General features: G+C 47.7%; 2 protein-coding genes across 4 annotated transcripts in view; one reads left to right on the top strand and one right to left on the bottom strand.

The window, feature by feature from the left end:
• Positions 1-4551: 4551 nt before the first annotated feature.
• On the bottom strand, positions 4552-12152 carry LOC310754309 (ras-related protein Rab-9B). Of its 3 annotated transcripts, none has more exons than XM_083596147.1 (2): positions 11979-12152; positions 4552-8871 (listed from the first exon to the last, which is right to left on the bottom strand). In XM_083596147.1, exon 2 carries the CDS (start codon positions 8852-8854, stop codon positions 8249-8251), a length of 606 nt encoding a protein of 201 aa, XP_083452273.1. In that variant the 5' UTR covers positions 8855-8871; positions 11979-12152; the 3' UTR covers positions 4552-8248. The 3 variants fall into 3 exon arrangements, with proteins under 3 accessions (XP_083452273.1, XP_083452272.1, XP_083452271.1); XM_083596146.1 differs by having other exon boundaries at positions 12010-12150; XM_083596145.1 differs by lacking the exon at positions 11979-12152 and adding an exon at positions 11394-11535.
• A 140-nt stretch (positions 12153-12292) lies between these two features.
• TNMD (tenomodulin) overlaps positions 12293-26314 on the top strand; it is a 37504-nt gene continuing 23482 nt past the window's right edge. The window contains exon 1 of the mRNA XM_083596103.1: positions 12293-12562. The gene's annotated coding sequence lies outside the window, so the exon portion shown is untranslated. The remainder of the gene's footprint in view (positions 12563-26314) is intronic.

A 26314-nucleotide genomic window follows, 5' to 3' on the forward strand; every position in this document is an offset into this window, starting at 1 on the left:
ATATATATATATGGGTCATATATATTTGTAATGATTGCAACCACCACCATGTTCTGTGTGACAGGAGTTGGGTCCTAAGCTACCCAAGACAAGGTCATTTGGGAAGAAGGCCGGGATATAAATGTAATAAATAACAATAAATAAAATATGAAGTGCTCTGGACTCGCAGGAGGCAATGGATAAATGCTATGCATTAAATCTGCATATTTATGACTAGGAGTTTCATTCTGAACATCCTCTAGTAAGCATCTAGTGCATTACAAAAGAGATGGAGGGGGAAGAGAGAGAACGGAGGGTTAAAAGGGGACACATTTCCTGTTATATAAAGCAGGGGAACACTTGGGGAAGAATCTCCCACGGGAAGTATTGAACCTTTCTCCTTACATTATTGGCCGCCACTTGTGTGAATACATCCCATCTGTGTCTCTGAAAAAAAGCAGTGGGTTTTGTTTGCCTTCTCCTCTGTAAAGGTGGTCACACTGCGATAGCAACTGAGTGCTTCTCTCCCACCCCTTTACTGGGGGTGGGGGTGAATATAAGTATGTGTATGTGGGTGTACATGCACATGGGTGGGTGGGTGAGGGCATGCGATGTTCTGGTTGCGCTGGCTATGGTTTAACGCTGCGGAGATTGTGATGAAACCAGATTCAGTGAAGCATCTCCTTAAAATAGGGAAGAAGCAAATGAGGGCAGTGTTTCATCAAAGGCTTGCACCTGGCTCAAAGTACAGTGGTACCTCGGGTTACATATGCTTCAGGTTACAGACGCTTCAGATTACAGACTCCGCTAACCCAGAAATAGTACCTCGGGTTAAGAACTTTACCTCAGGATGAGAACAGAAATCGTGCTCCGGCGGTGCGGCAGCAGCAGGAGGCCCCATTAGCTAAAGTGGTCTTCAGGTTAAGAACAGTTTCAGGTGAAGAACAGACCTCCAGAACGAATTAAGTTCTTAACCCGAGGTACCACTGTACTGGACTGGGGGCCATTGAAGGATAGAAAGAGAGAGGCCATGTACTCGTATGAAATCGATAAATATTGGAGGGTATTCCTCTTCTGCAGTTATGTTGGTTAAGGCCAATAGCTCAGTGGTAAAAACATAAGGAGAGCCTTGCAGCATCAGAGCAAAGGCACCATCAAAGGCCAGGACTTCAGGGCAGACTTCCAGGGTCCGTCGCCCACTAGCAACTAGCATTAAGTGACATCCTGCTTCCCAATGCGAAGTGTCATTAAAATACCTTTACCATTTCTGCTCTGATAACACAGAATTACATTTTTTATATATATAGTATCAAACTGATGGTCTAGCATTATATTTTAAATAGTTTTAAATATTGCAAGCTGCCATGGGAAGATTTTGTTCTGAATGGTGATGAATGCATTCCTCAAACAAAACAAAAGACTAAAAACGAGTAGCGCAGGCTTTTGAGACTAGACAGAGGCGCCAGTAGAACCTATTGCCAATGCATTCCCATGTGTGGCCCCACGTTCTAGTATTATGGGAGATAGGGGGAAATATCTCTCTTTCCACAGTTTTACCACAGCATACATAATTTTATAAACCTCTTTTTATATTCCCTGCTCAGCCAGTTTCCTTTTTTTCCAAGCTTAAAAGCGAGGAGGGAAGCACAACCCACACTCAAAACCCTCACAAACAGAAAGATCCCTGAATGAGATTTTAGGTGGGCAAACAATGCAGCTTAGGATATAGCAGCTTCCTGTGTTCAGTTTCCAAAGCTTTGGGCACTACAGGTGAGAGCTAATCAGAGGTGCATCCAGCTTTTGTTTATGCTAAAGATAGACCCCTCCATCCTGGTTCTTGACAGCTACAATATTTTCTTGTTGTTTTAAAGACCCACCACTTTTGCAGAATTCGTATCATTCTGTTCCATTCTGGAACGGTTTTACATGCCTTATAATCGTGGTGGTTTCATCTGTTTTCATTGTTGTACATTCCACTGCTGCAAGCAGACCTGGGATCTTATCCTGAAGTGCAGGTAGGAAAAGTGACAAACAAACAAATAATCCTATTGCTCTTTGCGCCACTTCAGAAGATCTTGCGTGAGGCATGATCCCTCTGGACAACTTTCCTAAAATGAGCATCCCAACAGCTCTCTCAGAAGCCCCATAGGGAACACTGATGGTTTGCCATGTGGTAAACATGATGCTTGGAAACACCTTCAGAAATTATTTCTAGATCCACTGGGCCTAATTACTCTGTTTATTGTATTCCACCCACCTTTAAAAGTAATAATCCCTTTAAATCCAGGATACTTCTCATTTGGATGAGACAACATAATCACACAATGACCCAGATTTTTGGGGGCGGGGGGGGGGGGGGACGGACACATTTGCTGTTTTTCTCAAAACTAACACCATTGCCCTGAGTATGTATACTTGGAAGTATAAGGTATCTTTCTAAATTGGGCATGTTTGTGTGTGCACATAGACATCGGTTTGCATCCAACATTAGTCCTGCTCAGAATAGATGCACATGACAGGCATAAATCTATGAATTTTAGTGAGGCTACCATGTGTCTAACTTAGTGGGATACAACCCTTTAGTCAATCCATGAAAACTACTTCCTGATAAGTGCACACAGGCTTGCATCCTCATGCTGCAATCTTACATGCACTTATCTAGGAGCAAAAGGCCAAAACTGGGTTTTGTTCCTGTAATATGTTTACCTCCATGGAATGTATTTACCTTCTTCAAAGAATGAGGAGAGTCGACCTATTTGTTCTTCTGCAGACTTAGGACTCTTTCTTCCCTGCAAAAGCTGGTTTTCCTTTATTGTCCTGAGCCTACAGTGATCCGAGCTTCTTTCTTTAAAAGCATCCTGCGCTCTGCATTAATACAGGAGCCTCTATTAGAGGCACTAAAGAGTGCTAGGCTGTCCCACTGATGGCCCATCAACACCCGGAATCTCTTCCAATAATTACAGCTTCACGGCCTTGCAAAGTAAATACGATGCAAGCAGAGCCAAATAAATCATCCCGTCCTCTCCACTGCCACAAATAAAAGAGTCTCAACTCCGTGATCCTTTCCAGAACAGCTTACATTTGCCAGCAAGCAATCCCTCACCTTAAAGGGTTCACTTCATATAAACAGACAAACAAACAAAAAACACTCAGATACTACAATTAGTTAGTCATCCAAGAACTGATAAGAGAGCCTTGCAGCGACTTCAGTGTCGCTCGCTCCTTTACACTTTCAGTGTCTGCTCACACTTTCTCACAGAAGATGAAAGGAAAGGTGGATGATGGGAGTTGTAGTCCAAAAACAGTTGGAGACCCAAGGTGGTAAGCTGGCCATTCGGCTGAAGGGCACTTACCGGCAAATTCTTTCTGCATATTGTCTCCAGAAAATCACAGAAGCTCTCAGGTGATGAAACTGGATGTGAATATGTTGCTAGAAATAACTGAAAAAAAATAATTATAGAATCATAAATGGTAGAAATGGAAGGGACCCTGCGGGTCATCTAGTCCAACCCACTGCAATGCAGGAATATTTTGCCCAACATGGGGCTTGGAAACTATAAGTCATAGGGCATTTTTATTCACCCCAGTGACTTGGACAGGTGAGATAATCCAGGACAGTCATTTTAAATCAAAATATGAGTAGTAGGAGTTATTTTTTAAAAAACAAATGGGGTGATCTGCCATGGAACAACCCCATTGAAGAAGGTCACAGGGGTTACCAAGACTTCATTGCTGATTGCAAAGGGGCCCCCATAACAATTTGAGCTTCAGGGGCCCCCAAATGTAGGTCTGCCACTGAGCTAGTGAGCTACGCCATCCTGCAAACTCTACCCACTTTGGACTCCCACTTTGGACTCTACCCACTTTGGCTCCCACCCATTGCAACCATCCAGCCCCCAACAGATCCCCACCCCATGGAACATGTCCAGAGATTCCACCCACCCTGCCATGCCCTAGCCTAGTTGGACCCTGGAATGAAACTCTTCCCAGGAATAAAGACAGAATGGTGCAAACTAGCTGAGTAACAGAGTGACTACAATGCCTTTTTTGCCTTTGGTTGCTGTGCAGAATGAAGAGGGTTTAGCCAGGAAAAGAGGGTGAGAAGGAGCAGCTGGATGTCACCTTCCAGAGGTGCATTTGCCCTTGAACTGTATTATAGAATCACAGAGGACTCGTATTGACCAAGAGTGCTCCCCTCAGGGATTCAGGCAGCTAGTCCTCCTCCTTCTGGTTCCTCTCCCTGGGGGTGAAATCCCCCAGTGATTTCTCCTTGATCTTATTAAGGCACAAATGCACCTGGAAACTCTTTAGCCCCAAGAGGCAAGATGGGTGACATAAGGAAAGGTAGCAGAATCTTAGGTGTTGCCAGTAGGACCTGTGTGACTTCTGATGGTTCCATAGCCTGCATGGCTCCACAAGGTGGGTCTCAGTGAGCCAAGCCCCCTCCCCTGTTAGAGGTCTCCACACAGGGTTTCTAAACACGCAGGGTTTCTAAACACCTGCTGGCAAATTCAAAGGCAGCCTTGCCGCATTGCTTGTTTGTGTTAGAGACAAAATGGAAATGATTGTTCCTTTTATTAATACATCCATGTTTTATTGGCTTAAATACATGACAGTTTGGCCTCTTTACATTTCCTGCTCCTTTGGAGTGCTGAAGGATCTGCACCAACAGAAGACTAAAGGATAACCAGTCAGGCAGTTGAAGCAAGCAGGTGGGAAGACTGCAAAGGGAAAACTCGCCCTTTGAGGAGGTAACCGGCTGCGTTTTGAAATGAGTCTTTGCCAGAAGTCTCCTTTTCATTTTTTAAAAAAATGCAGGTCCAACAAACAAAACATTGGCCTGTAACATAAATGTAAGCATCTAGTTCACTACAGGTGCTGCAAGATACATTTCAGGCTTTAAGTGGTGTCATTCTTATGCACCATCCAATTCACTTGGCATGAAGCTAATCTGCCTACATGCATTGACTTTCCAGGGTCTTCCCTGTGAGAGTCATCTTGTCCAATCCCCTGCAATGCAGGAATATGCAGCTGTCCAATACTGGAATTGAACCTGCAACCTTGGCGTTATTAGCACCACGCTCTGACCAACTGAGCAATCCAGGCTTGCGTCCTCCTTTTGCAGATGTAGCCTGGGGGCAGTGCATGTCAAGGGATAGCCCATACGGTCTATGCAAGAACATGCCAGGGGTCCTTGCCGCTTCAGGTGGCAGTTTTGCTGGGCTGGCAGCTGTAAAACACCAACCGGTAGGAAAAGGCAGGCTACCAAGTAGAAAAGAAAGGCAGGTGGTCTTTTAGTGGCCTGCATTTCCCACTCACTACTGGAAGGCATCTGGGGGCTCAACGCTGCCAGCCAAACCCCACCCCAAAGTGGCAGCTTTGCCCTTGCAGGCATATTTTCATGTGGAATGAAGGGTTCCCCTTCCCAGGAGTCCCTGCAGAGGTCGCCCACCTAATGCTCCACATTTCATGGCAGAGTGGCATTAAGCATGGAGAACATCAGATTAACAGCTCTCAAGCGAGCACAGCCTATTAGCGCCTACTGTGAAGTGACCATAACAAGGCCCCTCATGGCCTTAACCCTCAGGACTGAGCTGGGAACTCTGGTGGGAAAATGCTTCCGCCAGGACAGGAGCAGTGGGAAGACATGCTCTGCTCTGTGACAGCAGAATGGAGGAAATGGGAACTGACGGGAACCCAGCAATGTGCCAAGGGCAAAGTCTCAAGCTGGCTGATTTATGGGTCACAGTTTGGGTTTTGTGTGTGCGTGCACATGTGTGCATTTCTCCACCCTCTTCTACAACCTCACCAAGAGCAGCCCCCAGAAGTTCAAGTGTCGCAGCAGCAGGCATTGGAGGTTGCTTGTCTGTGCTCAGGGCAGGGGTATCCCTGTCTCTGGGTGACACAGATCTTGAGCCTTGCTCCAGCCAGAGACATGATCAGCATTTCTGATGCCACACAGTGCAGAGAAACTTGTGGCACCCTCTAAGTGCTCTGAGGCAGCTACTCAATGTCTTTTCCATTTGTGCATTCATGATGATTTCGAAGAATTGTAGAATTGGAAGGGACCCTGAGCCATGCAACTTGTGCTCATGATAGTATCAAGGCAGTTATACACAAGCCCACTTTCAATACCCTTTGCACCTACAAAGGTTTTGAAGTGGACACACTGATGTGTTTCCAGTTTGTGCGTGGTCTTGTAACTTTCTGTTGGAACTGTGTCACTTTTTATATCCTATTTTGTCCCACTTTGGCTGCACTATAGCCCCTCCAGCAACAATATTGCCATGACATTGGGGAAGCATCGCAGAGGAGCTAATAAAGCAAGATTAGGTGTGGACACTCCAGAATATAGCCACCCCTAATGCACTATTATTGTGTCAAAAACATGTTGCAGAAGACAGTCCGGAGGTGCTGCAATTCCTCATTTGCCATCAACAGTTGACAGTCCACCTTGTGCAGGAAGCGACAACAGCAGCTCCATCCAGTGTAGGGTTGCCATACGTCCGGATTTCCCCAGACATCAATGGGATTTCAAAGGCGCAATTGACATTGGTGGGGCGGTTCTGAAAGGTGGCGCTTTGGGGTCTTCCTCTAAAAAAAAGCCCAACAACTTTCAGGGTGTCCTGGTTTTTACTTTTTTGAAATATGGCAACCCTAATGCAGTCACAAAACCTAGGCTAGACACATGGCGCAGCCGCAGCAAGAGATTGGAAGAGGCGCCTCTACATCTGGGAGCAACAGAGCAATCAAGCGAGGCTGCAGCATTTGCACCTGCAGCTGCACACAGTCCCCCTTGGGCCTTCTTCCTCTTCAAGTGACTGCAGCGTGGCCACTTGGGCGTGGCTTGGTGCAAGTGAGCTTCTGTCACAGATGTCTCAGGGAGGGTGAGACACAGTGCTACTTCCCACAACAGGATGGAGAGCAAAAGCAATGGGTTCTCATGGGGAGACAAGAATCCCTGTTTGTGCAGGCTGGACGGTTCTGTTCTGTCTGCAAGCAACTCCCTGCTAACACTCACTTTGCTGCACTGCCAAGCAACGAGCAGGCGACCGTACTCACAACTGAGTGTCGCCCCTCCCAGGCACTGATTCCAGCCCATGAGATTCCCCTCGCAGACCTCCAGCATGTCTTCCCCCTCCGTCCCCTAAACCTTTGCAGCCTCCTCCCAATCAAGGTCAGGGAGGGTTCCTGCTCAGTAAACTTCCCACTCTCTTCTCAGCCCCACCACTTTGGCAGCTATATCCAGAAAGGGCAGCAAGAAGCCAATAGCTGCATTTCCCAGCTTACTGTGGACACCTTGCAACTTTTGCTGCAATCCTTCACTCTCCCTGGAAGCCCCAGCAACAAAGTGCTGAAATGAGGCTGCAGCTGCTTTGCAAGCAGAACTCTGCAGGGCAAAACGTCTGGCAGCGGCATCTCCAATTAAGCAGGTTCCAGGTAGCAATGGCCCCATCCTGGCCTGAGAACCAGGGAGAGCCAATATCGGGACAGACAGAGAAGTATGGGTGCCTACTTTCCTCTAAACAAGGCTTTGGGGTTTGCTCATAGAATCATAGAGCTGGAAGGGACCCCATGGTTCATCTAGCCCAACCCCCTACAATGCAAGAATCTCAACTAAAGCACCCGTGACAGACAGACAGCCAATCTCTGCTTAAAACACATCCAAGGAAGGAGAATCCACAACCTCCTGAGGGAGACCGTTCCACTAATGAACAGCTCTTACTGTCAGGAAGTCCTTCCTGATGTTTAGTCAGAATCTCCTTTCTTGTAACTTGAAACCAATGGTTTGAGTCCTGCTTGCAGGAGCTAGAAAAAGCAAGCTTGCTCCATCTTCCATGCATCAGCCCTTGGGATGTTTGAAGATGGTTATCATATCTCCTCTCAGTCTCCTCTTATCCAGGCTAAACATACCCAGTTCCCTCAACCGTTCCTCATAAGGCTTGGTTTCCAGACCCTTGATCATCTTGGTTGCCCTCCCCTACATACATTCCAGCTTGCCAATATCCTCCTTAAATTGTGGTGCCCAGAACTGGATACAGGACTCCAGGTGTGGTCTGACAGAGGCAGAATAGAGTGGAACTATTACATCCCTTGATCTGGACACTGCTCAGTGGGTTAGGTATGCAATGATGCAGGAACAAGACCTTCCAGCTGTCCTCTTCTCAAAGCCCTCTGCCCCCCACTCTGACTGCAGCCTGAGGGCCCCCACACCTGGCATGTACTGTTCCAGGATGCGCCCTTCCCCTCCCCTCCCCCTTGGCTTCTCTCAGCAGCAGGAAGAGCCTGCCTTGCTGCTGGTATGCAGGTCAACCGCATGGCCCAGCACACAGTGCTCCAGCTGCTCCTCCATGGCCAGCACCTGCCGCACAGCTTCCTCAAAGGCCACAGCCACGTTGGTGTCGTCCTTGGCACTTGTCTCCAGGTAGGGGTAGTTGCCGTGCTCCATGCACCAGGCCTGGGCCTCTTCGGAGGTCACTTGCCTCTCCAGCTTGTCCACCTTGTTGCCCAGAACCACAAAGGGGAAGTGGTCAGGGTCCTTCACGTTGGCATAACAGATGAATTCCTTCTGCCAGTGGCCCAGGTTGTCGAAGCTCTGCCGGTCATCCACACTGAAGGTCAGCAGACAGCAGTCAGCCCCCCGGTAGAAAGGGGTCCGCAGGCTCTTGAAGCGCTCCTGCCCAGCTGTGTCCCAGATCTGGAGCGTCACGAAGCGCCCATCCACCTCCAGGTCCCGGTTGAGGAACTCAACCCCAATGGTGTGGAAGGCCTGCGAGTCAAACTTGTTGGTGACGTAGCGGTTCATGAGGGAGCTCTTCCCAACGCCGCCATCGCCCAGGAGGATCACCTTCAGCAGCAGTGACTTCCCACTCATGGCAGCAAAGGAGAGGTCTAGAGGGAAAAGGCAGCCTCTGTTAGTGAGAGGGCAGCTGTTAAGGAGCCCCTGTGTAAGGAGCCCCTCTCTTCCACCACAGTATAGAGAGGAATACTGCCTGCCACTCCTGCATTTCCAGTGCCTGCCGGGGCAGAGGACCTTTTCCAGATTGAGGGCCACAATCCCTGCCAGGCAACGTTCCAAGGGCCGCATGCAAATGAGGGGTGGAGCCAAGGGGGAGAAGCTGGCAGAGCAACAGATGCAAATTCCACCTTTGTACGGTGGGCCTGTTTTCACACACACACACACAGGCACACACACACACACACACACACCCCTACACCTTGCTCTGCTCTCTGTCCTCCATTCAGGGAAGAGCCAGAGGTCAAGGACACACTCCACACACTAGTGAGAGTTCCAAGGGCCAGATAGAGAGGTACGGAGGGCTGCAGTCACCCCCTGGGCTTGAGGTTCTCCACCTCTTTGATATGCCTATTAATTTGTGGGACTCATTGTCACAAGGGGTGGCAGCAGCTGCTGGCTTTGAAGAGGGATTCAATAAATCAACAGAGGAGGATGTGAAAAAGGCCTTTCTATGGCTTCCAGCCCATGTGACTGCATGCTGCCTGGAAAGTTTCCACAAGGATTCAGGGATGTCATGTTTCTGCATATCAGTCGTTGGGGGGAAGGGGCCATGGTGCTTCCATTCTGCTTGTGGGTTTGTAGGAATGACTTAGACTGAGTCTGACCACTGACTGGTCCATTGAGTTCTGCCATGACTGGAAGCAATGGCTCTTCAGGCTTTCAGGCAGGGGACAATGCCCAGCCCTTTCTGGAGATGCCCTGGGGCCTTCTGCATGCCAAGCAGGTGCTCTGCTGCTGAGCTAAAATAAAAAAGCAAATTTAGCTGGCCCCTATTCCAACAGAACGCTGAACCAGAAGACAAAGGCCTCTGATCCAACAGGGTTCCTCTGGTGTCCTCAGGGCAAGGGCTGATCTACTATGAAACTAACAAAGCTTAATCCCAGAGGGGCCCCAGAAGCGACCTTCGTCTACATTTGGCTTAAAAATTTGGGGTATAATAGGCCAGATTTGAGAGGGACGCAGGTGGCACTGTGGGTTAAACCACAGAGCCTAGGACTTGCCGATCAGAAGGTCAGCGGTTCGAGTCCCCGCGACGGGGTGAGCTCCCGTTGCTCGGTCCCTGCTCCTGCCAACCTAGCAGTTCAAAAGCACGTCAAAGTGCAAGTAGATAAATAGGTACCGCTCTGGCAGGAAGGTAAACGGCATTTCTGTGTGCTGCTCTGGTTCACCAGAAGCGGCTTAGTCATGCTGGCCACATGACCTGGAAGCTGTACGCCGGCTCCCTCAGCCAGTAAAGCGAGATGAGCGCCGCAACCCCAGAGTCAGTCACAACTGGACCTAATGGTCAGGGGTCCCTTTACCTTTACTAGGCCAGATTTGAGTGACACGACTCAAATTGATTAATTTTTTGTTGCGTATATTTCAACAATCCCAAAGCTTGAGAGCTGTTAGCACAGATGTTTGTAAAGGTGTGGTGATTTATCATGGAACAACCCCACTGAAGAAGATAACAGTGGTTACGCAGACCTCGCTGCTGCCTGTGAAGTTCAGGCTTCAGGGCCCTGAGAATGTAGGTCTGCCCCTGCTTCAGGGATGCCAATTTGAATAAATTTGAATATTTGCCCCTGCTTCAGGGATGCCAATTTGAATAAAACATTGGAGGCAGGCAGGTAACTCCCAAGACATTTGAATTGCAACACCTATTCACTTTGGGGGGAGGGGCCAGCCCCCTTAAATATTTTATTTTATTGTAGGGGAGGGCCAAAGGGACCTCACTCCCTAGGAGTTGGCTCAGGGCAGAGAGCTAAAGGGTGGCAAGCAGTGTGGTGTTCTCCTAACCACTCCTTCAGTGTAGGCTTGTGGTTTGCAATTGCAGCTTTGGAAACTGGACAACTCTGCAGGGTGGACAGAGGCAGTCTGAAAGTAAGCCGATTGCCCCATGCCGACAGGGAACACAGCAGTGAGGGCAGAGGGCTGGCTGAGTGCCCACCTGCAGCGTACCTGTACTGTGGAGAGACCAGTCCCACCTCCGGGGCAGCCTGGCCAATGCCACACCTGCGCCTCAGCAGCATTACTGAAAGGCAAGGCAGGTCACTCAGCTTGTTACCATGTGGGGTGGGAGGACAGTTCATGCGTAAGTGTCCCTTTCGCTCCCCACATTGTCTCTTTATGGGCAGACCTGCCACTTTGCAAAAGCCCCCACAAACAGCACAGTATTCTGCTCAGAGCATGAGCAAGCATTTGGTTTTCGGAAAGCCACAGGCCCTGACATCGCTCTGTCTGTGGGCATGGCTGGCACTGCCATTGTGCAGGCGGACCCTCCCCCCACGGGTAAGGGAGAGGGGACCAACACTCTCTCCCCCTGCTCCACCCACTCAGAGTGATAGCCCTTCTTTTGCCTAAGATGAGCCAGAAAGATTGACTTTATTGTCGTTTTATTTATCAAGGAACCTACTTCTACCTGGTCTCCACTGGAAAGTGGCAGAGTGGGCCATGCTAAGAGCATGAAAATTAAGAGTCTGAATCAGGCCAAGGTCCCCACCCCGCGCAGTCCTGCATCCTGTCCTGACGCAGAGGCCAAGCAGATGCCCTTTAGGAGAAACCAACAAACAGGAGCGATCAGCGCTGGTTTCCAGCAACTGGCATTCAGAAGCATCACTGCCTCCGGGAGTTTAGATTTTAAAAGGGCGGATCCCTTTGCAAACAGGGCAGCTTGGAGGGGGCAATGGTGTGCTCGGAAGTGTCTCGGTCCTGCCCAATGGGCTAGACCTGAGGGCAGGGATCCCGGGACTCCCCTCCCCCCCCCCAGCAGAAGCAGCAAGAGGGCCCCGAACCCCCACATTTGGGAGGGAGGGAGGAAGGCGCATCCATCCTCCTCCCCCAAAACCGAACCATCAAACCACCCTCCCTCGGAGAAGACCACCAAGGCCGGGATCTACCTGACCCGCCGGGATCCGCCCATTGCCCACCCCGTCCGGCCTCCCGCGGCAGTGCAAAGGGGGAACTGGATCCTGCCCCAAGGGAGCGCCCAATGACACACCATCTCCCCACGAGGCCTCCACGCAGCGCACCTGCCCGCCGCCGGCCTCGGACGGGTCTCGAACGCGCGGGCCGCGCTGACCGGGAGATCAAAGGCGCATCTGGAGCCGGGCGGGCCGGGCGATGGGGGGGACCCCACCGCGCATGCGCTCACTGCCTGCGGAGACCCGAGTGTCTTCCGCCAGCATCACTTCGCGGCTGTGGCCACCAATAGGAAGTGAGCCCGCCTCGCCCCCGCCGGCCCTGCCCCCATGCCGCGACAGGTGTGAAGCAGGTGCGCCGCTGGGGACAACCGTTACCCGGCCGCAGGCGGGCAAAGAGGCAGGGGCGCGCGCGCCCTCTTATCTGACAGGTGGGAACAACAGGAAGGGAACACAGTGGCAACTACCTTACGCTAATGCAGACCAAAAGCCCACCTTAGTTCTGTATCGTCTGTACTGACTAGCAACAATGGCTCGCCAGAGTTTCAGACCCAGTTCTCCCTCGGAGCCACATCTGGAGGTGACATGTGGGGTGTAGCTACTACATCTCAGCTTTTGAATAAAATGGCTCTCCTGGATTATCTCACCTGTCCAAGTCACTGGAGTGAGTAAAAATGCCCTGTGCCTTATAGTTTTCAAGCCTCATATTGAGTAAAAGATTCCTGTATTGCAGGGGTTTGGCTAGATGACCTTAGAGCCCCTTCCAACTCTACAATTCTATTATTATGTACAGTGGTACCTTCGTTCTAGGGGATGCAAGTGGCGCTGTGGGTTAAACCACAGAGCCTAGGACTTGCTGATCAGAAGGTCAGCGGTTCGAATCCCAGTGACAGGGTGAGCTCCCGTTGCTCGGTCCCTGCTCCTGCCAACCTAGTAGTTTGAAAGCACGTCAAGTGCAAGTATATAAATAGGTACCGCTCCAGCGGGAAGGTAAACGGCATTTCCGTGCGCTGCTCTAGTTTGCCAGAAGAGGCTTAGTCATGCTGGCCACATGACCCAGAAGCTGTACGCCGGCTCCCTCGGCCAATAAAGCGAGATGAGTGTCGCAACCCCAGAGTCAGCCACGACTGGACCTAATGGTCCCTTTACCTTTTTACCTTCATTCTCAAACATAATCCTTTCCGGAAGTCTGTTCCAAAACCAAAGCATTCCCAAACCAAGGCGTGCTTTCCCATAGAAAGTAATGCAAAACAGATTACTCCGTTCCAGATTTTTTTGGGGGGGGGGACACAGCAATTTAACATGAATTTTACTATCTAATGAGACCATTGATCCATAAAATGAAAGCAATAATCATTGTACTGTACTATAAAATAAACAAGACAGTACTGTAGATGATAAAAATAAAAAAAGTTCTTACTTGCACTGATGATAGTCATTGATTGGATGGGGGGCTTTTATCCATTTCTGCTGTCACACAATCAGCTGAACTGGGTTCCATACAGTCACAAAAACAAATTAACCGAAAAAGCCTCAAAAACAAAAATGCAAAATAAAGAACAAAACAAAAGCACCAGATACAGTGGTACCTTGGTTCTCGAACTTAATCTGTTCTGGAAGTCCGTTTGGCTTCCGAAATGTTAAAAAACCAAGGTGCGGCTTTTGATTGGTGCAGGTGCCCCAGAAACAATAGCCGACAGCTATATCAGACATTCGGCTTTTGAAAAATGTTTGAAAACTGGAACACTTACTTCCGGGTTTTCGGTGTTTAGGAACCAAGGGGCTTGAGTACCAATGTAATGTAACAAGAACTAAGGTAAAAATGGATTTTTTAATTTTAAAAATGGAGAAACTATATGATGCAGTTGAAAAAGATTGACAATGGAACCCATGAAGGGGTGGAGGGAAGTTAAAGATTCAGGGAATCCTATATGTTTATGTTTATGATTAGTATTTGAATATGAATATAAATGTAAATTGCAAAACTGAATAAAAAATAGTTTGGTTTTTTTAAAAAAAAAGACTCAGCTTGACAAACATTGCACTGAATATCAAAGAATTTTGTTCACAACAAGCCCATCCACCAAATTAAAATACCCATATTGACTTTCAGTTATATTTTTATTGCTTCTTTTATTTCTAAGGGCCTGCTGGAAAAATCCACAGAGTGGCTAGTGGATAAAGACATTCTGGCAGCAGAACAAGTGGGATTTAGACCCGGCAGGTCCACGCTAGATCACTGCCTAAAATTACAACACCTTATAGAAAAATATAAGTCAGGAGTGCAGGCCTCACTATATGCAGCCTTTCTTGATCTAAAAGCAGCCTTTGACTCAGTTCGCAGAACGAGACTCTGGGACAAGCTTCGGGCCACTACCATTGATAGAAGGCTACTATATTTAATTCAGGTAGTACAGTACATTCAAATACGGCCCTTAGAGTCAGGTGCAGCCAGCTAGGGCACTTAACAGATCCCATCAAAACAGGGTGCCTGGGGAAACTCAGCCAGATGGGCGGGGTATAAATAATAAATTATTATTCTTATAGGGTGTTGGGCCCCTTTATTATTTAATTTTTATTTAAATAACCTGGTAACCACTCTCCATAACCTCGGCTTCCACCCTCCCAAGTTAGCAAACCGGCACATCACGGCTGTGCTTTACGCAGATGACGTGGTAATACTATCCAGAACCACCATAGAGCTTAGAAGAGCACTAAGAAAATTAGCTGCCTATTGTGAGACGGAATGCCTCAAAATATATATCAGAAGACCAAAATTCTTGCTTTTGGGGAAAAACCAAAGCTCAGAAATTGGAAACTTCAAGGCCAAAATTTAGAACAAGCCCCCAACTACTGCCACTGTTGACAGCCTGTTGCCCCTTCACTCTGCTTGAATGGGTTATGTCACAATCAGGTGTTTGTGAGCATGAAAATGCCGTTGGGAGTTTCAGCAACGAAGGCTGAGGCATAACATACTGTTTGAAAGTCTGAACATTTCCTCTTTTTTTATTTAACAAAATTTATATACCGCTTTTATAATTTATATACAAATTATTAGGAGAGTAAGTTAAAAATATACTGTAGTTTATTCACTTATAGGCTAGTTTATATACTTTATTCCTTCTTATACTTCTATCCCACCTTTCCTCCGCAGAGCATACACACTTCAGCCTCCACCTTCTCCATTTTATCCTGACAGCAATATTGTGAGCTAGGGCCATAGCTTAGTGGTAGAACAACTGCTTAGCATGCAGAAGGCATCAGGTTCAGTCCTCAGCATCTCTTGGAAGGACTGGGAGCACTCCCTATCCGCTTCGGAGGCTTCGCATTGCTATCGCTGAAGCCAAGGAGCCTGCATTCGCTCCATAGGACGCACACACACTTCCCCTTAATTCTGGAGGGGGAAAAGTGCGTCCTATAGAGCGAAAAATACGATATATCCAAAACCCATGTAAGGGTGAGAAAAACAAAAATTTTACAGCGTGTGACCTATTAAGGGAGAACTACAGAAAAATTCATCATAGATGGTACTTAACTCCGGACAGATTGTCAAAAATAAATAAAATGAACAACAATAAATGCTGGAAATGTAATAGGACAAAAGGCACGTTATACCACATGTGGTGGACTTGCTCAAAGATTAAAACCTTTGGGGACATGATCCACAACGAGATAAAAAAGTTGATAAGGGCATCACACAATAAAAAGGCAGAGGCATATTTACTAGGAATTCTTTTTTATCCCAAAGGATAAAACTAACATATTCTTATACGTGACAAAATGTGTTCTCCCTAGCAGAGAGCACGTGTTGAGGTGGGGGATACAAGCCACCCCAGTGTTGCTGGGCGGATTTGCGGAGTGACCCAGGCAGTGAATTAGTTAATTGGGTCGCTGGGGAGAATTGCTTGTTGCCAATTTTGAAGGAGGGGTCAGAGGTTTTAAATATTGCGTCCTCTTGGCTACTTGGACCAGATCACATGGAGCACTTGGACTGTCTGGAGGACAGTGGAGCGGTCTGGTTACATTTCTTTATTTCCCCCTTCTTTTTAATCCTCTCTAGTCCCTTAAATAATTTATTTCCCCCTTTTCCTGTTTGATTTCCCACCCCACCCCTTACCCTTTGGGCAGATTCTCCCTGTATCTGTGGCTTGCCTTTCCCAATAGGGAGAGAGCCCCGGGCTTTCTTTCGCAAAAGTTTTCCCCATTTCTCCTGTTGTTAATTGTGGGGCTACTCAGGGCTATTCCCAGCTTAGCTACAATCACTTTCGTTTATAGTATCCCCAAAGGTTGGCTTTATTTTGAGTGTGTGCAGTGCTGTTGGCCAAATTTTAATCTAGCCTTGGGCAGGAGCACTATTTTGAGTTCCTTTAATATTGTTATGAGACAAAGATTCTCAAGAGCAGAAGCAGGGAGGCCTATTTGGCCTGCACATAACATCCAAGCCTAAGACTGCTACAGGTAGCAGTTAATTGTTAAGTCTCTGTGACACGTGACTCATTCTCTCTATAAGAACGTATCTGCTTGCAGGCTCAGTTGCTGCTAATGTATATCTGAGGCAGACAGAGGGAGCCAGAGGCTCTCTGTGCCTCCAATGACTATGAGCACTCTGTGTATGCTCTTGAACTATGCTGTTTCTGAGCAAGTTTATTTTCTTCAAGTTTGTTTTGCCCTGATAGTGGCGACTGCCATTTTAGAGGCGAGCCACTGTGGCTTAGTGGCCAGAGTGCAGGACTAGGACCTGGGAGACAGGGTTCATATCCCCCTCTTAGCCATTGTTATAACAAAACAAAACAAACTGCTACTTTTAGACTATTCCATTGCTGGGTAGTTTGGCCCATTTGTGATAAAAGAACTTTGTGTTTCTTGAGGGGGTGCTTCCCTCTAAAAGGGCAAGCAGGGATACCTGGACAAGCTGTGGGCTACCTCAACTCTGTTATTTCACTGGAAACATTTATGTCTGGCCTAGCAGGTGATCCTAGGGCTTTGCTCTAGAATTCGATGGCCTCTGGCAGCGTTTCCGGCCTGAATAGTGTCCCCATGTGGTGCACGAAACATTGGTTTCACTGGTTCCTTACGTTGTTTAGTTTTTTGCAGACTATGACAGGGCCTTTGCAGATGCCTCCAGAGCTTGCCTCTCCTGCAGAGGATGACTTACTGATGCCCCAGGTGCCTTCTTCACAATATTGCTGTCAGGATAAAATGGAGAAGGTGGAGGCTGAAGTGTGTATGCTCTGCGGAGGAAAGGTGGGATAGAAGAATAAGAAGGAATAAAGTATGTAAACTAGCCTATAAGTGAATAAACTACAGTATATTTTTAACTTACTCTCCTAATAATTTGTATATAAATTATAAAAGCGGTATATAAATTTTGTTAAATAAAAAAAGAGGAAATGTTCAGACTTTCAAACAGTATGTTATGCCTCAGCCTTCGTTGCTGAAACTCCCAACGGCATTTTCATGCTCACAAACACCTTATGAAGGAACCATTGTGACATAACCCATTCAAGCAGAGTGAAGGGGCAACAGGCTGTCAACAGTGGCAGTAGTTGGGGGCTCCTATCTATTAAAAAGCCACAGAAAGTCTTTTCTTACTGCCTGAGGAATTAATCCCTTATTTAACGTTCATAATTGCTGGATCGATTTAACAGGACTGGAGCTAACATTTGCTTGGATTTGGCACCATTGATAGGGAACTGCCTGCTGCGTACTCCGCTTTGAAGTCACCCTGGTCTTTGGGCCTCCAGCACCTTCTTCAGCATGTCCAACCCATCTAAGAGGCGTATGATACTGGTGTTCCACTGGGTTAGGAAGAAGCCCCTGACAGAGAAGCCGTGCTCTACCATCTCGGCCAGACCTTCTGCCTCTGCACTGGCTTGCAACACTCCTCACATTTCACCCTACTTCACGAGGAGCAAGACACAACCCGCTCTGCTCAGGAGGTCCAGCAGGTGCAAGGTGCTGCGATTGCCGAATCTCACCGACCCCAAGTTATAAAGATCTGTCATTGGCAGCGTTGGCCGGAAAAGAGCCCGCAGGCGTGGCAAGCAAAAGAAGACTCCAGCAGGAACAGGAAAAGGGGTGAGGGCTAGGCTAGAGGCAAGAAGGCTCCAAAGCTATTTGCAGGGTGGGATTGCTTTGGAAGATGCCTTCTGACAATCTCTGCCCTTGAACCACGTAAGGACATAAGAAGTGCCTGCTGGATGAGGCCAAATTGGCCTGTCTAGTCCAGCATCCTGTTCTCACAGTGGCCAACCAGAGTCCTGTGGAAACAAGAGCATTCTGTATTCCCTTCCTGCAACTTCCAGCAACTACTATTCGCAAACGTTACTGCCACTGACTGTGGAGGTAGAGCATAGCCATCGTGCCTAGTGGCCATTGATAGCCTTTCCTGCATAAAACCATCCAAGTTGGTGGCCATCACAGCTTTCTGTGGGATTGAGCTTCCAGAGGGGTAGCTGAGCATGCCTGCTGCAGGAAAAAAAATGCCTGCTGCACATTTCTCCCAAAGAATCCTGGGAATTGCAGTTTGTAAAGGGTGCTACAAATTGTAGCTATGCGGTAGAAGGGTAATCTACAGTTCCCAGGATTCTTACAGGGGAGAAGCGATAATGCTTTTAATGTATGGTGTGTACACAGCCTCAAATTAGCTCCACCAGCTCTGTAATACTAGAGCAAAGATTATAATGCATATTGTTGTTGTTGTACTTTTATAAATATTATAAAACCCATTCCTGCAAGCCATGTAGTCTGGAATAAACTCAGTCACCCCTCCCATCATTAATTGTTTCTACTAGGTGGGGAGGGGTGTTGGATCTGCTTCCCGGTCTTGAAGAAAGGCGCAGGTCAGATGTGTGCCCAGACCTGGCCACGCTTCGCAAGAGAGGTGTGTTGGTTCAAGGTGGCCACGCTGCCTGCAACTTGCACTCCTTCCTGACGTGTCTTCCCCAAACCCCTTCTTCCAGAGGCTGTGTTGAAGTTTTCCATCACGTGGAACACAAACTCGCGGAACTACCTCGAGGCTCAGGCAGTGGTGGAAACCCTTCTCAAGCATGAGACGCCAGAGAGCCTCTTGCAATACAAAGGGATCAAAGCAGCTGTGGAGTCTCTCCTACCATACACGGCACTTCCAGAGGCTGGGCCGGATACTGCAGGCCTCCATGTTCCTTGATTTCATGTGACAAAACATGAAGTTGCCTGACGCCGCCAAGTGGGACGAGGAGATGGACACGTGATGAGCTTTATTTATTTATTATTAATTTTATTGAGTACAAATTAGAAAAAAATACAAATATACAAAAAAAGGAAAATACATGTAACCAATAGAAAATTAGAAAACATTTTACCTCTTCTGATATTTACAATTATTTGCACCTCTACAAAACAATATTCACAATAAAGAAAAGAAATGAAAGGTAAAATAGAAAAGAAAAGAACAAGAAGAAGATAAAGAAAAGAAATAAGATCAAGAATGAGAATTTTAAAAGTAGATAAGTATTCACTATACACAGCCATTTCCAATTTATATTTATGTTCGATTATGTATTTTCATCATATCCTTATCTATCTTAATTAAAATATTTTTAAAAGACTTCCACCGTTCGCCTCACGCGTTTTTGGTAGTTCATTTGTCAAAACCTCTGTTCTTCATACTTTTCCTTTGGGTCTCCTTAATGTCTCGCTTCGTATTTTTTATATTACTCACAAGATTATTCTAAACACAACCAGATTTTAGTAGCCGAGCCCTGGTTCCGCCCTCTGGAGGCTTCGCGTTGCTTTCGCTGAAGCCTGGAGAGCGAGAGGTGTTGCTGCACACCAACCCTTCTCACTCTCCAGGCTTCAGGGATAGCCGCCTGAAGCCTTCGGAACGCAGCGTGAGTTCCCGACACGTTCCAGAGGCTTCAGGCTCCTTTCGCTGAAGCCAGGAGAGTTTTGCTCTCCCGGCTTCAGCAAAAGGAACTCGAAGGCTGCAGAGCGCAACAGGAACTCGCGCTGCGCTCCAAAGGCTTCAGGGATGGCTGCCTGAAGCCTTCGGAGCACTGCGCGAGTTCCCGCTGTGCTCCAAAGGCTTTGGGTTCAGCAAAAGGAACCCGAAGCCTGCGGAGCGCAGCGGGAACTCGGGCTGCGCTCCGAAGGCTTCAGGGTTCTTTGAGGCTGGCGGTGGGGGAATGCAGCGCTTCTGCCCACTGCCAGCCCCACAAGCTCGGGGGGCAGTGGGAAGGCGGCGCGCAGCCTTTGCGTTGTTCCCCGACCTGGTCTTTGAGGCTGGCGGTGGGGGAAAGCAGCGCTTCCCCCCACCGCCAGCCTCACAAGCTCGGGGGGCAGCGGGAAGGCAAGGTGCAGAAAAGGGTGTGTGGCTCCTGTGGGCTTTTGCAGGAGGTGGGGGTATTGCCATAGCTGGAGTATTGCCTCTCCCATAGGTGGGGGTATTGCCTCTCCCGGCTGGAGAGGTGGCGCAGCCTCTTTAGCCGTGCGCCACCTCACCAGCCGGGAGAGCGTGCGCGGGGCTAAAGAAGCCATAGCCCTGGGCTTCCCCCGCAGCCCCGAGAAGCTCGCGGAGCAATGGGAAGGCTGCGTGCCTTTCCGCTGCTCCCCGACCTGCTCTTTGGGGCTGGCGGTGGGCTTCCCCCCGCCAGCCCCAAAGAGCAGGTCGAAAGGAACCTGAAGCCTGGAGAGCGAGAGGGGTCGGTGCCTGAAGGCGGCTGAATGCACCTTGAACGGCACCTTGTTTTAGAGGGGGGAAACAGGGGGGTTCTCCCCCTCTCTGCGCAGCGCCTCCTGCCGCTTCGCTGAAGTGGCGCTGGGCAAAGAGGGGGAGAAAAAAATTATTGTTCTCCCCCCTCTAAAACATGGTGCGTCCTATGGTCGGGTGCATCCTATAGAGTGAAAAATACGGTACCTCTATTTCCTCACATCCAGAAACGCAAGAAAGGCTTTCACTCTTGCTAGAAGCTCGGCCTTGCCCTCACCGGTTCTGGAAGGCTCCTATAGAAGAGCCCCATACCCACAGAGACTTTGCGCCTGCCCATTAGGGGAAATAGGAAGCCCCGAACATATATTTTTTAGATGTCCTTCTTATGCTGAGATTCATAGAGACACCATTGATCCTTTGCTGAAGAGGCTCGCTGATCTTTCAGACAAGTCTAAACTTGATTCTCTCCTCTTAGGCAAAGATCACAAGACGACCTGGCTGGTAGCCAGATTCTGCGCCCAGATTTGTAGGCACAGATCATCCTCTAGAATAAAATAGCTTACTAGGGAAATGCTGAAGTCGCCCTTTGGGGCGCCTCAGAGTCAATTTTTATGGTAGCCCAGATCTCAGTTGTACAGGTGTATGTATATACTGTATCTCAATTTTAACTCATGAGCTATTGCTGCAATCTGCTCTAATTGTATATTTTATCTTAATGAACACTGTTTTTATTGTGTTATGTGAACTGGTCTTTGACTGTAATAAATTATCTATTTCTAATTGTATTTTAATCGTATTAAAATTTGAACTGCATGTGATTTTTTAAACAAAAAAAAATAAGTTGGCATCTAGCACTGCACATGACAGCTGCTAAACAACAGGCATTAAGTTCTCCTCCAAGGTCCTCAACAATTTCCAAGTGATCCGGGGCAGTGAGGAATTTGGCAACCACCACCCTGGGTATTAATTTGGTTGTCCAGCATTTTCTCCCCCACCCCCACTCCCTGCCTGTCCTAACAAATTATTTCATACTATAATAATTCTTTCACAACTTTTACTCCAATTCTTTCTGACAACTTATCAAAAGATGCCCTTCTTTCTTCACATATTCTTTTCCGCAGCGGCACCCTTTAAGCCAATTTATCCTCCTCTTTCCCTTTAGTATATATCTCTCTAAACTTCCCCATTAAATAAATGTTTTAAAAGGAAGACATTTTCTTTGGCACTCGCAAATCTATCTGCTTCATTTCAAACACTTAAGAGAGAGAGAGAGAGAGAGAAACTGATATTTATTGCCGGATTTGAGAACGTTCCTCTGCTTGTGTTTCAAGAAGATGGACTTTTTTCCATTTGCTCTGCTTCCTGCTCAGTTTGACCTGGTTCTCAGTTTTTAATGATGGGGCTCAAACAAGTTTCTGGCCACAGCAACCTTCACAGGATTTCTCTGGATCACTTCTCGTTTGATCATCGCTGCCCATATTAACAAGCCTGTCTGTTATCTCTGAATTCAGTTACACTGGCTTAGATCAGCTGTATGTCCTTCGGATCACCGTTTTTATTTTTATTACACTCAACGACTGAAGATGAGTTTGGAAATTGGCAATATTAACTCCAGAGATGCCAGCCTAGATTCTGCCAGTCTTTCACTTTGGTGATAGGGGCCTTTTGGTTTACGATGCTCTATAAAACATTGTATACAACGATGGTGGTGCTTTTTAACAGCTCTGGCTGACCTTACCATTAGGCAGGGTAATTTCGCTCCTTTACACAGCAGTTTCTTGGAAACCAGTACATTAAAGGAAAGACAAAAAAAATAGCCAGTGATATAGAACTCAATCCTAAGCAAGTCTACTCAGAAGTAAGCCCCAAATGGGGCTTCCTCTCCATAATAGGCTCATCCAGACTTCTGTTTCCCCCACTGCTTTCTCCCAGGAAAAGCTGTTTCAGCCCTGAATTGGAACCAACAGTAATAGGGTTGTTGTTTTTTGCGGATTGCGTTTTGTTCCAATATAGCACTAAATAGCGGGTTTTCTGGGTGAAAGCTGTGCAAAGACAAAACTGCTTGGACCCATGCCTGACACGCACGGGACAAACAGAAAACTGCTCAAACCTGTGTATTCCAGGCACAAGACAAATGGAAGTGTGGATGATCCCTAAGTTTATTTAGGATTTGCAGCCTTCATTTGCTCGTATTTTTGCCACCCCAAAGAGGAGGGCCATTTGGGATTTTCTGCACCCCAGAGGCTCAGTAAAGACCTACAAGAGTCAGAAGCCATTTGAATGCCACAAATACAGTTTGGGGTTTGCAAATCGGTCTGTCTCCAGTTGCCTGACATGCTCCTTAGCTTGGGGAGAACTACATTTGAATGCAGCAGATCCATGTCTTCAAACAAGGGTCACCAAACATCTGTTGTTGTTGTTGTTGTTGTTTTTAAGGAAGTGCAATAATAGTGGGGGACCCAAAGTGGGGGGGGACCCACCATCTGTGAGTTGGAGAAGGTTGCTGCATTGTTCTTGTCCTCCCTGTCACTTTTAAAAAAAATAGTTTTTATTAAAGAATTTTCATAGTCAACAAAGTTACATACAACTTTCTACAGGTCAGCTGCATTTGGTGTGAGACCCTGCTGTCATAGACATTGTGAGATTGGGAGGGGGAGAGGATTGCGGGGAGAAGAGGGAGAAAGAAGGCGGGTAATGATCTTTCATTCTTTTGCTTAGTACATGTGCAGAGGTTTTGTGTCGGCGTTGCGAGGGTAGGCTCTTCATTTGTCTGTCTGTCTGTCTGATTTTATTGGTGGTACTAGAAGTTGGAGAGCCCATAACATGCTTGGTTGCATTTAGTTGATTGTCGTGAGTGTGATGGCCTGGGAATCCGATTCAGATGCTGAACTGGAGGAATCCCAGCCTGCACAGGAGTCCCCGCCTCCAGGGCTGGCTGAGCTGGGGCAGGGCCTTGACTCTGAGGCACCTGCACCTGTGCCGGATCCTCAAGAGCAGGCACTAGGTGAATCCACTCTGGCTCTGGAGGCGATTGAGGACGCATTGCCTACAGGTGTGCCTCTCCCAGCCCTGTCAGAGGAAAGTGAGTCTCCCCCTGGGTCCAGTAACCCACCGGCCTCTCCTGAGCTGCAGAGGCTCAGGGCAGAGAGGCGGAGGGAATTGGTTTCTCCCAGGAGGAGTGCTTGCCTTAAGGCCAGGAGAGGCGGGTCTCCTGGGGGCCAGGACCGCCCCTGGCCCAGTCAGCCTGGTCCCAGGTTGCGGGGGCAACGTCGTTGAAGAGCTGTTTCGGCCAGCACCCAGTCCTGTTCCCCCAGAGTTCCTGTCCTTGCCCAGCTCCTCGCTGTGGACCCCGCTTCGCCTGTGGAGGACTGTCTGCCGACCCTCGATTCAGGTCCTGGACCTCGCCCCACGGTAACCTCCCCCCTGGACCAGCACAGTGAGTTTTGTTTGTATGCGTGTGAGGACCTTTTGCCCTGCCCTGATTGTGTCATAATGCATCATAAATACCTGTGAGGGACAGCTGGTGAGGACTCCAGCACCTTGGATAGTGCCAAGCAGACTACCTGTTCTAACAACTCAAACAAGGCCTTTTCTCCAGCCTTGGGCCTAACCTCTCCCAGCCCCCTCCTTCGTCTTTGCCTGTGCTGGCAAGCAGGCACCAAGAAGCATGAAACACCAAGCCACTCTGCTCTTCAGCAGAGTCTGGTGCAAGCATTGTTGTTTTGGGAGTCTCTGGAGTCAAGGGGGTCTCTGCTGATGGGCACTGTGGATGGATCTGAGCTCAGTGCCTCCATAGCTTGCCCCACAAGTCTTCATGATCCAGCTAGCTCTGCTGCCTCTGTGTCAGAGTCAAGGCTGCTGCTGGTAGAAATGGTTAATGACAGCCCCTACCCACCACTTTTCTCTCAGGGACTGAGGGAGAGGGCAAGAGGAGCTTGGCGCCGGGCTCCGGAGGGTCGCGCAGAGCTGCACAGACCCCGGGAGGGCAGGTAGCTCTGTGTGACCCTCCGGAGGCTGGCGTGGCTTGGCGCTGGGCTCCTGAGGGTCGTGCAGAGCTTCCTGAAGCCTGGAGAGCGAGAGCCTCTCGCTCTCCAGGCTTCAGCGAAAGCCTGTATTCGCCCCATAGGACGCACCCACATTTCCCCTTCATTTTTGGAGGGGAAAAAGTGCGTCCTATTGGGCGAAAAATACGGTAGGTGGAGAACAGGCTCATCAAAGTATTGCTGCCCACTTTCTGCTTTTCCTACACAGGAAGGAAAATGAACATGTATTCGTGTTTTGCTCAAGTACAGGCTTGCCATACATCAGGAAAATTCCCAACATATCCTGGTTTTGGGGTATACAAATGGTGTCAGGGGGGAATTTTGTCAGGGAAAACCTGGATGTATGGCAACACGATAGAAAAAGCAGCGGAAACAGCTCAAAAAGCTTTAAATCACTATTTTGGGGTTAGGTTTGTGGTTTACTTAAAAAGCTTTGCAGAATTTTACATTCTGAGTCAAATTCCCTACTCAACTATTAATTGTAAACCCATCAGGACAGGGAACTGCCTTCTTGTTTCTCTCTAAAACAGTGTTGATAATGGAGGACAAATGGATTAGTTGACAGTGAAATTCTATGCATGTTTATTCAGAAGGCATCATCATCATCATAACAACAACAACAACAATAATTTATTATTTATACCCCGCCCATCTGGCTGGGTTTCCCCAGCCACTCTGGGCGGCTTCCAACAGAATATTAAAATATTAAAATACAATAGTCTATTAAACATTAAAAGCTTCCCTAAACAGGGCTGCCTCAGATGTCTTCTAAAAGTCTGGTAGTTGTTTTTCTCTTTGACATCTGGTGGGAGGGCGTTCCACAGGGCGGGTGCCACCACCAAGAAGGCCCTCTGCCTGGTTCCCTGTAACTTGGCTTCTCACAGAGAGGGGACCGCCAGAAGGCCCTCAGAGCTGAACCTCAGTGTCTGGGCATAACGATGGGGGTGGAGACGCTCCTTCAGGTGTTCAAGGGGACCTACTCTGCTTGGGTTGGAGCCTTACTTTCATATTATATATGTGGACATGTTTTATGTTTTTAGTATTTGATGTTCTGTTAAAACAATCAAAGTGACCTGCAATAAAATAAGAAAATCCATCAGAATAAAAATGAGTCATTAACAACAATATATTAGCAGCACATAAAATATTAATGGATAGCATTACAGAACTAAATGATCATACAGATAGCATTAAAAGGGGAAAAATACCCCTAGTAATGTGGTGGTGGTGGTGGTGTTGTTAAAACATATAACAACAATAGTATTAATTTCATTAATTTGCATTTCGTATAACACAGTTGTTAAAAGTTTTTAAAATGGCAGATTATATATTAAAAACTAACCTGTTTTTTTTTATAAAAAAAAAACTTTGCTAACCCACTAAAGAGGGAGCTTAGCAGATCTTACCTGGGAGGAAACTCCAGTCTTGGTGCCACAAGGAGGGGGGGGAGAGAGAGAGAGAGAGAGAGAGAAGGATGTAAACAAATCTATAATTATCATACAGAAAAATAACATCCTTCCAGCTGCCTTCTTCAGCTCAGCAGGCTTGCTGCAAAATTCATTATCGGATGTTGCATTCACAGTCACCTTTATTGTCTGCTGCATTTACAATAATTAGACCTATAAACACTGATTTATAAAAATGACAAACAAGAGTCCCCAGTAAGGAAGAAACATGAGTTCTC

This window comes from Podarcis filfolensis (genome assembly GCF_964270895.1).
Source record: "Podarcis filfolensis genome assembly, chromosome: Z".
NCBI lineage: Eukaryota > Metazoa > Chordata > Lepidosauria > Squamata > Lacertidae > Podarcis > Podarcis filfolensis.

Coding starts and splice junctions, on each gene's coding strand:
- LOC310754309 (XM_083596145.1), bottom strand. CDS start 11,433: ATGGCCCACTCTGCCACTTTCCAGTGGAGACCAGGTAGAA. Junction 8,872..11,393: donor CCAGTGGAGACCAGGTAGAA/GTAGGTTCCTTG, acceptor TTTTCCCTCTAG/ACCTCTCCTTTGCTGCCATG.